This window comes from Macaca nemestrina, chromosome 1, assembly GCF_043159975.1.
Source record: "Macaca nemestrina isolate mMacNem1 chromosome 1, mMacNem.hap1, whole genome shotgun sequence".
In the NCBI taxonomy this organism is placed as follows: Eukaryota; Metazoa; Chordata; class Mammalia; order Primates; family Cercopithecidae; genus Macaca; species Macaca nemestrina.
This window is the reverse complement of record NC_092125.1, coordinates 183095473-183108005: the sequence shown is the minus strand read 5'-3', so window position 1 is coordinate 183108005 and position 12533 is coordinate 183095473. Positions and strand designations below refer to the sequence as shown.

General features: G+C 36.4%; 1 protein-coding gene across 4 annotated transcripts in view; it reads right to left on the bottom strand.

Annotated features, from left to right (window-relative positions):
• Positions 1 to 12533, bottom strand: part of LOC105495028 (Fas associated factor 1) — a 504146-nt gene that overhangs the window by 115367 nt on the left and 376246 nt on the right. For all 4 annotated transcript variants that reach the window (XM_071093153.1, XM_071093175.1, XM_071093142.1 and 1 more), the window contains one exon: positions 6776 to 6930. In XM_071093153.1, coding sequence (XP_070949254.1) covers positions 6776 to 6930 — 155 coding nt within the window. The remainder of the gene's footprint in view (positions 1 to 6775; positions 6931 to 12533) is intronic.

Here is a 12533-nt window from a genome sequence, read left to right as displayed (position 1 = left end):
ATAGCTAGCTGATTACCCAGTTGGCACTATTCCAGTGAAATTCAATGTTTGATTCTAAGTGTTCTAAAATTAGATAATCTAAACCAGCACCTATATTTGCTTTGTGGACCCTCCTATGCAGAACAAGAGATACCCACTAACCCACTTATTACTGGTTAATACTGGCGGTTCACTGAGTCACATACGTGATGTGGCTTTCCTTGATGAAGCAACTTCAGCTAAGAATCCACAGGTCAGCCTGGAGGGCACAGCCTTTATGGAGGGACAGATTAATACTCACTGTGCTGGTGCTTTACATAGTACTATTTATGGTTAATTCTGATGGTGTTCTAATAGAACATGTCTGAATGCTTGGTCTCTTCCACCATGTAGCCAGTCTAGCACTCCGGGCCTGGGGACAGGTTTATAATCAATTCTCCCACCGTTGTAGAAGGTTCAGTACCATCCCAGAATGGCCCAACTTGGGAGACCAATTACTTCTGGGGTATCACAGAGGCTTGGTGAAGTCTGGGGAAGAAACTCTGGAACCAGGATGAACTCATCTGGGTTGGAATTCAAGCCACTTTCCAGATGGCCTGGGAGCACCTGAGGCACATGGGCATACACCATCATATTCTGAGACCCTACAATGCCAGCAGTAGACCAAGTATCCAATCTGAACATTTTAAATTCATTCTGTAAGGAGAATGAAGGTTTTAGTACCATATATTAGTACCATTAGTGGCTACAGGGGAAGATCACACAATTAGAGGAATGTAGCTGCATTTCCAATGTTCTTGCCATTACCCAAATTGGTACTCTCTTGTTATTTTTCAATAAGCCTATTAGAGATTATTTGTTTATTATCAATATAGTACTTACTCTTTAAAAGGTAATTATGGCCAGGTGCAGTGGCTCATGCCTGTAATCCCAGCACTTTGGGAGGCCGAGGTGGGTGGATCATGAGGTCAGGAGTTTGAGACCAGCCTGGCCAATATGGTGAAACCCCGTCTCTACTAAAAATACAAAAATTAGCCAAGCATGGTGGCATGCACCTGTAGTCCCACCTACTCGGAAGGCTGAGGTGGAAGAATTGCTTGAACCTGGCAGGTGGAGGTTGCAGTGAGCCGAGATTGCACTACTGCACTCCAGCCTGGGTGACAGAGCGAGACACCATCTAGGACGGACGGATGGAAGGAAGGAAGGAAGAGAAGAAGGAAGGAAGGGAGGGAGAAAGGGAGGGAGGGAGGGAGGGAGGGAGGGAGCGAGGGAAGGAGGAAGGAAGGAAGGAAGGAAGGAAGGAAGGAAGGAAGGAAGGAAGGAAGGAAGGAACTTGTGTAAAGCAATGGAATTACAGACACAGGTCCCTCAGGGAGCTGACAACCTAGCAGGGAGATAGACAGTGACCATACAATGTAATGAGTGCTATTAGTACAAGTTAGTATAGATATATTATGGGAGCATACAGAATATGCATTTTAACCCTGATTGAGGCAAGAGAAGGATGGGGAGAGGCAAGGCTTCCTGGAAGTGATACCTGTCCTGAATTTTAAGAAATTATTCTTTCATAGCTAAGCACTCATTCATTAAGAATACATTGTACTAACAATATTTTTATTGTATTAGTTAAATCTATGATGGTTTTCTACATGATACATATCCAAAGAATATCTTAACCCTGCTTCACTGTCTGCTTGTAGACATATGCCAATGCTAGGATGAATCATTAACAAAAAAACTTCTTTGGATTTGTCCATGCTGGCTGGTTGACCTTAATTCTCAATCTGGTTCAGATTATAGAGGATTATATTAGTTGGCCAGCTCTCTCTATTCCTTCTCTCCTCAATTATTTCAACCACTGACCCTTTGTTCCCCATACATAATTATGAGGTTTTAAACACCAATGCCCTTTAGTAAAGAGTAGTAAAATCTGCCACCCAAAAGACTAGGAATGCTACTATGGTAATATAAAATCTTTAAATAGAAAAGAGTAAAGTTCTAACTTCATGTTTCTGTATGTCATCTCTTTCAAATCCCTCTTTGACCCCCTTGGGTACAGCAAGTCAGTATAAAGTTCATCTATACTCCTAAAGTACCTTATACATACCTCATATTATATATTAGCTCTTATGTCTGTTTTGCCTACTAGACTATGAGTGTTTTGAGGGTTAGGATTGTGTCTTGTTCCACCTTTCATTCTCAGATGACACACCATTCCCAGTTCATATTATTCAGTGTTATTCAATGAACAAACATAACAAACACAGTTGGTCTTCTGCATCTGTGGGTTCTGCATCTGTTGATTAAACTAGCCAAGTATCAAAAATATTCAGAAAAATATTGTGTCTATACTGAACATGTACACTTTTTTCTTGTCTTTCTTACCTAAACAATACAGTATAACAACTATTTACATAGCACTTACATTGTATTAGGTATTATAAGTAATCTAGAGATGACTTAACGCAGATGGGAGGATGTGCATGGGTTATATGCAAATACTATGCCATTTTCTATCAGGGACTTGAGTATCTGTGGATTTTGGTATCTGTAGGAGGTCCTGGAACCAATCCTGCATAACTATGAAGTGATTTACAGGATCTTCTTGTTTACTGTTACCTATCTGTTTTTAGCTCTTTCTTTTACAGGTAAATCCTACTATTTCCATCAGAATTACTGGTCAAACCAATATTTCAGAAATTAGAACAGGGCATGGTGTCACACGCCTCTACTTCCAGCTACTTGCAAGGCTGAGACAGGAGGATTGCTTGAGGCCAGGAGTTTCAGGCTGCAGTGCACTATGATTATGCACTCCAGCCAGGGCAACATAACGAGACCCTGTCTCTTCAAAAAAAAGGAAATTATACCTTTAGCACTTCTCAAGACTACCAAGGGCTTCCTGTCATTGTTTTAAGAATGGCTCTGAAATCCAACTAGACATCGTGGCCCAGAAGACTGCAGAATATTTTCCAAGGAAAAAACCTCCTATTTAGATATGCAATATTGAAATTATAAGCAACATTCTTAGATGGAAATAAATGCATATATTTATTTGCTAAATGCTTTCTGAGTTTCTTTTTCCTAGAACTTAAAAAAGTGCCTTGTTTACTGAAACCAACAAAACGAATAAGCCCTTCCAGGAGATCACAATTTAGTAGGGGAGATGACAGACATTAATCATTACAGCTAAAGTTTCATGTCTCAGTTCATATTTGGAATGTTCTAAGATCAACTTAAGAATTATTCCAACATATTTTATACACAGTGGGCTGGAAAATCTAAGTATTCAACTAAGAAAGAAGGTTATTAGAATCATTTAAGAGGTGTAAAAATCCAAATCATCAACATCACAGGGGTTATGACATTTTATAGAAGTGTTTCTTTTTTTATTCCAATTTTTAGAGAAATTAGGAAATTTAATTTATAATAGCAAGTGATACTCATATTCTGGTGACTTCACCAAAGCATTCACTTAGTTTTATATCCTTCACTTATCTCCTACACACATGAGAGAGCCATAGTAAACTGTGACTAAAGAACTAATGCCTCTATAGGCTTAATCAGAGTAATCCTTAAGCAAAAGTATATCTGCTTGGCAAGTCTCTTCCTATCTTGGATATCAACATCCTCAGCTATAACATCAGGTGGTAGTCCTAGAAAACCACTAAGAAAACATCCAAATAGCTTACAGGTCCAGGACTCTCCAAATTTTTATGGCCAGTGTGAACTAGGTTAACCAGATATAGGACCAGGCAAGTTATTAACCAGGAATTTATTTCCAAACTTACATCTATCATAAAAAAGTAACAGTTAAAAGGAAACCCACAACAACAAACTTACTTGTGATGCCTAGAAATCTATTCTGTATTTCCATATATTAATATGTCCCCATTTCAGCTTACAATATGCAAATGATGGCATAATACCTTTTGACATGTACCCCATGGATCAACAAATATTAGTGTAAGCAGTCGTCTACCGAATCGAGAGTGAAAGCTTGAGGTTTTGTTACTCAAAGTTAAAAGCATCTAATGAGTGACACAATCAGTTTTCATGATAAACACCTCTGGATAAATGTGGTGTAAAAATCCAAGAAAGATAATACAGTAGGAAACCCAATTAGACAATTTTATTTTGACGAATCTACAATATGATAGGTGGCAAGAAAATTGTGGTTAAGTTAAACCCCCTTTTCTTTTTTTGAGACGGAGTCTCGCTCTGTCGCCCAGGCTGGAGTGCGGTGGTGCGATCTCAGCTCACTGCAAGCTCCGCCTTCGGGTTCACGCCATTCTCCTGCCTCAGCCTCCCGAGTAGCTGGGACTACAGGGGCCCGCCACCATGCCCGGCTAATTTTCTTTTTTGTATTTTTGGTAGAGACGGGGTTTCACCGTGTTAGCCAGGATGGTCTTGATCTCCTGACCTCGTGATCCGCCCGCCTGGGCCTCCCAAAGTGCTAGGATTACAGGTGTGAGCCACCATGCCCAGCCTAAACCCTTTTTTTGAGCAATAAACCAGCCTAATCAATTATCTTACAGTTTCATATGTCAAAGTCAATCCCCTTTTTGGGAATATGTCATTCTAATGAATTTTCACCTTGTGTTTATAAAATGTGTATTTTCCCATTTGCCTTAACGGTAATAATGATGGATCAAAAGTAACTATGTAATTTTATTTGTTACTTTATTTTTTTATTACTTGCTTTTTAATTTTCTTATATTTTAAAAAAACTTTTATGTCTGGAGGGTACATGTGAAGGTTTGTTACATAGGTAAATTGGTGTCATGGGTGTTTGTTTTACAGATAATTTCATCAATCAGGTATTAAACTCAGTACCCAGTGATTATCTTTTGTTACTCTAAAATAGAGAAATATGATACCTTTTACATTTGTAATGTGGACAGAACTATTAATAGATTTTGAATAAGTATGTCAAGTATCTTAAATTATAGAAATCATCCCATTCCCCTATTGCCCCATTTGTGGTTCCTATAAATGTTTATTAAATTGAATTCCTAGATGTTCCTATTTTCAATCTTTAATATTACCTTTTACAAATTTTCATGACAGATACTTAATTCAAAATGTAGATTGAAATATCCTATCATACTTAATAGTCAGTTCTGCAGTTCATTGAGAAATAGCTCTAAAGCCTTAAACAACACCTTTATTTAGTGTTTTTTAAAAAGTGTCATAAGGAGTTAATAGGACACAGCTGTACTGGCTCTTGCTAATAAGCAGCTTCTGTCGCTTTGGTCACCACAGGTGTCTCTGTAACCTGCAAACTCTTATTACTAGTGTATCAAAGTTGTGCTACTTAACAGACTTCTTTAGTAAAACATAACAAAGCAATTACATGGCTGTTGATTGCCAGTCATAAAAAAAAAAACCCTCAAACACTGTTTTTCAAAAGAAACTACACTGCAATTTTTTGTCATTGTAAAATAAAAGGAACTAAGGAATTAAATGGAGGATAGAACAAAATAACAGCAGGTAGCCCACTGAACTTAGCCACTACAGATGGTTTAGAAATAGTGTTTCCTTCTCCATCAAGTTGTGGATAAAAGGAAAGGAGGAGATTCCTTACTGCCAGTGAATGGCAAAAGATTTAGCCAAGTCTCCAGTCTCTGTATTTTGCCTCATGAAAGACCTTCGATGTGGCATTTTTATCTGTTTGTGGCACTGCTTTTCATCACCTTTAACTGAGTGTGAATAATAACCTGATTTAATTTAAACAAATACAGGTGCTAAAGATTCTTTATTTATGTATAACAGGGAACATTTCCAAGGCAAAACGAAGTCATCTCATGAAATTTCCTAACCATTTGCTTAAAGAAATGAAGTATTAGATTAGGAAATAGCTTCAACATTATTTTGCCTCACATTTAAGGAAAGAATCATGTTCTTTTCTGATTCAGATTAAATAAAACAAAGTCTGAATGATGACCAAAAATTCAGTAAGCCATAAAGTAACAAAAAGACAAATCAGATGGTTTCTAATTGTTCTATAATCGTTTAAATTAGGTAACTATAATATGCTTGCCTTGAAATGAATTAATTTAATCTCCCTGTTCATAAACCAGCAATCTGCAATTACGATTGTGTTAACACACCCAAAGTAGCATCATGGGATGTCATAGACACATGTGTAATTAAACATGATGAAATATATTTCAGATGGGAAACTGAAATAGGCAAAATATGAAGAATTGTTAATCACTTACAGATACTATGATTAACAAACTAAGTAAACTCATCCTGACAACTAGGAAAGGAATTTTTTTCCCTATTGAGAATATGGAAGTATTGTTGGCTGTGTGCAAAAGAATGTGTGCAATAAAGCGATTACATCAATTAGCATATGCTAGAGTTAAGCTATTACCAACTCCATTGGACTTGTGCAGAAAGTCCTGCCCTCTTCACTGAAATTATTAAAAAATAAACTTACTAAGATTATATATTAGACTTGTTTTGCCTTTTCTGAACATCATTAAAAACATTAGTTTTCCCTAAAAGTTCAAAAACATATTAGAAATGTCTGTTGCATTGCAAAAATAAGATGAGAAATACATTTTTATTTTCAGGTTATGCTTGAATTTAAAAAGTTTTTATAAGTTAAGGTATATTTTCACAATTGCAAATAACTGCATGTGTTAGCTGCAATGAGCAGCTTTTGTCTAATAAAATGCAATGGTAGAGAGTTTAATGCTGAGGATGAAAAATGTTTATGATGATGACAAACACAATCTTTTTTTTTTTAATAGAAGCCCAACTTATAACTTGTGAACAACAGTATTACCTTGCTCTGTTGGAGTCCTTTGTCAGATCCCAAGCCCAGGTTATAAAATTTTGACTCAGATAAGAAACAATGGATTCAGCACAAAGCATTTGTGAGCAGAAGACATTGGTTAATACACTTTCATCATGGTGGAGGTAGATAGCAAGAAGCTTTCTCTGAAAAGAGGAGAAAAATCTGATCAATTAAGATATCCACTAATGTAAGATTTCTTAAATTTTAGACAGGCATAATTAGTCTATGTGAACAGCAAAGACAAAAATTAAATGCTATTCCCTAAAAGAGTACTTTACATTGTGGAGTTCCTAAAGCATCTAAAATATCAAAAAATTTTACTTCCTTACACCTGAAAAAGGCTAGGATGATTATATCTAATTTTTCAGACTGCTATTGCAGATTTCTGTTAACATGTGCAAGCCTATCTCAAACCAAGTTGCAACAGAATTGTATTTTGCTTAAAGAAAATGGATTTACTATTCTTTTCATTTAATAGATATATGTAAAGAGAAATATTAACTTTGAACTGTTCAACAATACAGAGAAAAAAATTCATTAAAACAGAATGACAAAATTCCTCTTACATATTTTTTATGGTTTTAATCTGAACAACGGATAGTCTCTTCCATTTGAAAGGAAAAGGTCGGAAATGAAGTTTTCTTTTTGTTCTATAGATAATTTTAAAGTCCTTAATGTGTTCTCATATTAAGCCCTTATTTAACAGCATATAACATATAATTGCCATATGAAGAGATAGAAAAATATTCAGTTCACATGCATTCTTTCTAGTTTATATTTCAGAAAATATCCACTGTGGCTTTTCATATAGAAAATTATTATTTCCCTTTTGCCATAATAAAAGTTGCTTTCAATAAATGACATTTGGTCTCTTAAATGTGTCTTCTGTCATAGTTGGATACTCAATGCAATAATTAAAACTAAAAACTGAAATTGAACAAGGTAATAAGTATAATAAAAACAATGGGTATAAGTAGCCATTGATGGTTTGCAACATGTTAGCTTTACCAACAATGACTATAATGATTAAAGAGCTTAAATTGTTGACTACCTTCTTGGTAGTCAGTTCTTGAAAGAACTGAGTTTAACAATACTCACAATTACCAGGGAAAGGAAAGATAAAATTTTATGGTAAAGACAACATACAAACCAATCTTTGAAATTCTGTCAAAGGAAAATTTCAGGGAAGCTTAGTATCTTTCCCTTTATGTTAAATAAGAATGTGATGACAGCAAATGAAAATCTGCTGTGTGGGATTCTGAAGAAAGAAGGAAACTTACAGAAAAATATAAGGCTCATGCTGATGAAAGGCTAATGAAATCTGACGTTAGGAATTATCTCGATAAATAATCCAAATAATAGTAACAGTAATCATCATTAAAATTATTTCTTACAAAGGTAAACTTTATAGTAGATGAGAGTAGCCACAGTTAGGTAGATTAAGATTCTAAAAGCATCTACTATGAATAGGAGACACTGTTACTTTCACAAACGTTATCTACTTTAATTTCCAGAATAAATCTTTAACATAGCATCCTTAACCCCATTAGCATATGAGGAAACTGAGGTTTAGAAAGCGGACTTGTTCCAAATGTCACAGCTAGTTAGTAAGTAATACGAGGACTGGCTCCCAGCTTGTCTAACTCCAAGTCCAAGTAAGTGTTTTTTCTCTGATACTACAGTGGTAGCAGGGAAATCAACCACACTGTAGTCAAGGCTTGTGGAAGCACTCATATAGCATGAGGATGCCAGACTGCTTTGGACTGAGACTCAGAGACAGCTTGTAATGGGAATAAGGGCAGGACTCCTGCGTATAAGTAGCTCAGCTGATCCCACCCTGCTTCTATGTGTTAATTCATTTATTCATTCATTCAACAAGCATTTGTTGAAATACTCTTTGTGTCAGGCTCAGCAGGAAGCAGTGGCAATAAAATGATGAACAAGAAAGACTTGGGGTTTCTTCATCTATGTTGATGTCTGCAGAGAACGGTATCAGGCTTCTAGGAAGTTTGTAATCAGATACATTGTTAGAGAGATACTTATCTAGTAAATTCCTACTCATCCTATAAGGCTCAAAAAAAAAAAAAAAAAAAAAAAAAAAAAGCCTCTATGAAACCTTCCCTGATTCCCTCAGGCAGAGTTAAGAGCTTCCTTTCCTGGGTCTGTATCTCTTTCTATTAGTATTACAATTGTTTACCAGTTTCCCCTCTAGACTAACTTTCTCAAGAAAGAGAATGAGGTCTCTTTCAGTCTTCTTTGCGTCTTTAAACTAGCATGGGTCCCAGCCTGTTTGACGAAAGAAACAAGAACACTGATATGAGCCACAGCCCCTTGGCAAAAAAAGATACCCCATTGCAGTGGCAATGCAAAATCAGTTTTAGTAAATGAGTCAAGAATTCTGATGCTTTAGGGAAAGTAATGTGAACCTGGCACCATTAACAAATTCAGAGCTCTTCTTCTTAGGAGCTCTCTAACTGAATAGACAGAGGGATGTCAACCTCTAATTCAGCTTGATCGTTTCTCAGCAACTACATTTAATGAGACACTGGGAACAAGAGAGCTGTCCACTTTTAAATCAGCATATTTCTAACTAAACAATGGCAATGGCTAAATCTTTAAAATGCCTATTTCTCTCAAGAACACTGCAATGGAACATTTAGACTTTGGGAAAGAGATTAGTGATTTACATTGCTATCTCACTGATTTAATTTAAATGCTCTTCCAAACCAAACACACATGTGCCGAAGAGGCTACTAAGAAATCCAACATGCAGAGTTCCCTATAAGTGCAGCCGACAGTGTTGACTGAAACTAAACTTGGAAATCCAGGGCACTAATGCACAATATCAAGCAATAAAACAGCATCTCTTTGGCAATATTTAATTTAAAAAAGAAGAAAGAGGCAGGCGAAGATCAGGCACTGTCTGTTTTGGAGGATCAACCATTCTGCATTTCAAAGCATTGGTCCCTGCAATATCCAGGTTACTGTGCTAGAATCTCGACTATTATATCGCAGTTGTGAGAGGGAGGGCAAAGATGTGTTTACTCAGTGATTAGGCCCTTAGAATAAGCCTCTAGCTCCTAGAGAGACAGCTCACCACTTATTCATTTGGGCCAATTCACAAAGCCTAGGAAGATTAAACATCCATGCTGAGAAGACAAGCGAATGCAGACGGTGAAAAAGAAATAAAAATTCTTTAAAAACTCTGAGATGACTTCATTATTTTTCCACAAGGAAACTTTAGGAAAGTGTTTAGTTAGAGAAAAACCCACATTGACCTCTCTCTAAACCCTTAATCTTTCCTTTGTGGTGGCACTGCTTTGTGGTAAGCGACTAGCTCGCCTCGCCCCTCTTTTCACTGGAAGCTGAGAGAAAAAAGACTCTGGAGAAACAGTTTTCGTTCCAGGGACACAAACCCCTGACACTGTTAAACATGAGATGCCAGGAAAACACACTTAAAAAAAATTCCCACTTTAAGCTCTAGACTGAATGTGAGAAAGGAGATGATAAAAAGAGTATCCCAAGAGGATCTTCAGGCTGTGGGTACCCCAAAGTAGCCTTCAAAAGGAAAACTAATAATTTTAAAATAATCTTTTCTCTGACATAAGCTTTCAACAAAAATTTTTCTGCTGCTTTTATGACAATAAATAAGCAAAATATAAAGACTCAATAGTATGGAAGTGCTAGTAAATTTAGGCTATATAAATCTGATTAAATTACAGTCACAGATAAATGGACTCCAGACTCAGATTTCTGATTATCTTACTGAGCTCAATTAAGCACAGGCCAAAAGAGTGAGAACTGGGTTCAGCATATCAACCAATTTGGAAGAGTTGAAATGGCAAACTAATCAGAAAACTGCTTTCGTGAAGAAAAGCAGTACCACAGAAAATGAGTAAGAAAATGTTTTGATTTCTATTACTACTATAACCAGCTTTTCTTTTGGCCCATTAATAATTCAGTTCAATAACATTTAAAGAGTACCTATGTGTTAGGGATTGAGACTATAAAGATGAATGAAACAGTTTCCTTACCCTCAAAAAGTGGTGGGAAATAATGTGTGGAGGTAAACGTTTTATTTAGTACCATCTAACAAATGATAATATTGCGGCATTAAAAAGAATATATTGTATTTGTCCTTTCTAATTTGGCAGAGAGGGTCTAAGTCTGGCAGACCACAAAGGCAAACAACCAAGCTACACTATCCTGATTCCCTCCCTGTAATCTAAGTTTTAGTAACACAATGCAAAGGGAAGTCTCCAAGCTTTAAAGTAACAGAGAGCTCTGTTCTAAATCCAGTTTTGCCACTTAGCAGCTGTGTGACCATGGGGCAAATGGGTTGTTGTAAGCATTGCAGATAATGTAGGTTAAGTACCTATTTACAAGGCCTGGCCCATAGTAGGTGCTGAATGAAAGGTAGCTGTTAGGATGAAGATTCCTGAACTATCCATGCAAAATAAAGGGTTTTGAAAGCAATTTCAAGAGAAATAATGGCCATGAAAATGTATTAAAGATTAAGCAGCTCCTTCATTTTTCCTACTGGCAATAGTGTCTGGGATGCTTATTGTGTCTCTGCGTTTGGTGCCTCACTAATCTTCACATTCAAATCCAGGAGCTAAGGTACTAAGTTGATGCTTAAGAAACGCCCAGCTGACAGCAACCAATGTGACTTGGCCTTGAGCTACAGTAGCTATTGTATTTAGACTCTTAGTGTCACAGAACCATAGAATATTACAGCTGGAAGAAATGTGCTGTGTCTCAAAATAAGTCAGGCAGAGAGCAGATACTAAGGAAATATTTGCTGATGAACTAAAAAGAAAGGGTTCCATTTTGAGTACCAAAATATCCATAATCTGCATGTTCAATGCTTTTAAAGTTGATATGACAATTTCTGGGAATGGTACAATGTAGTTCATAGGTTTTTTTCAGTGTAAAAATTATAGTATAAAATAATTTCCTTTGTGTAAATTGGACCTGACTTGCTTTCTCTCCTTCCCATTTGTTCTCCTTTTCCCTCATCATTAACATCACCATAGTAATCAGAATCATTATCACTATCACTTTTTGTTTTTAAGTTCGGAGATGGCTCATTGATACAAACAATGGATACAATGATACAATAAACACCCATTTATTCTTCACCTAGATTTACCAATCATCAGCATTTTGCCATATTTGCTTTATCATTCTTTTAATACTTCCCTAAAACATTTGAATGTTTGCAGATACCATGACACTTCTATCCTAAAGAAATCTGTCTTCTGAGAATAATACATTCCCTTACATAATCATCATATTTATATCACACCTAAGACATTTAATATTGTTACAATATCATCTAATATACAGTCCATATTCAAATTTCCCCCAAGTACTCCCACAAGTCCTTTGTAGCTGTTTTATTTATTGTTTTAAATCCAGCATCTAATTTGCATCATTCCAATACTTGCCAACTTCTACAATGCTATTCTTGTATATGGATGTTCACAGGTACAGCATAGCATACAATCATGACTCAAGATAAGTGCAATGTGAGAACAGAAGCAGGACAGTAGGAAGCCACACTATCTGGGTTCAGATTCCTGCTTTGCCATTGCCCAGCTATGTGACCTTGGGAAAGTCACTACACTGTTTTGTGCTTGGGTGGCATACAGTTCTGAAGGTTAGAAGTCTGTTAAAATTATTTTCTAGATGGGAGTAGTGAGGAAGTAAGGCTGGCAAATCAGTAGTAATGAGTAGTAACAGA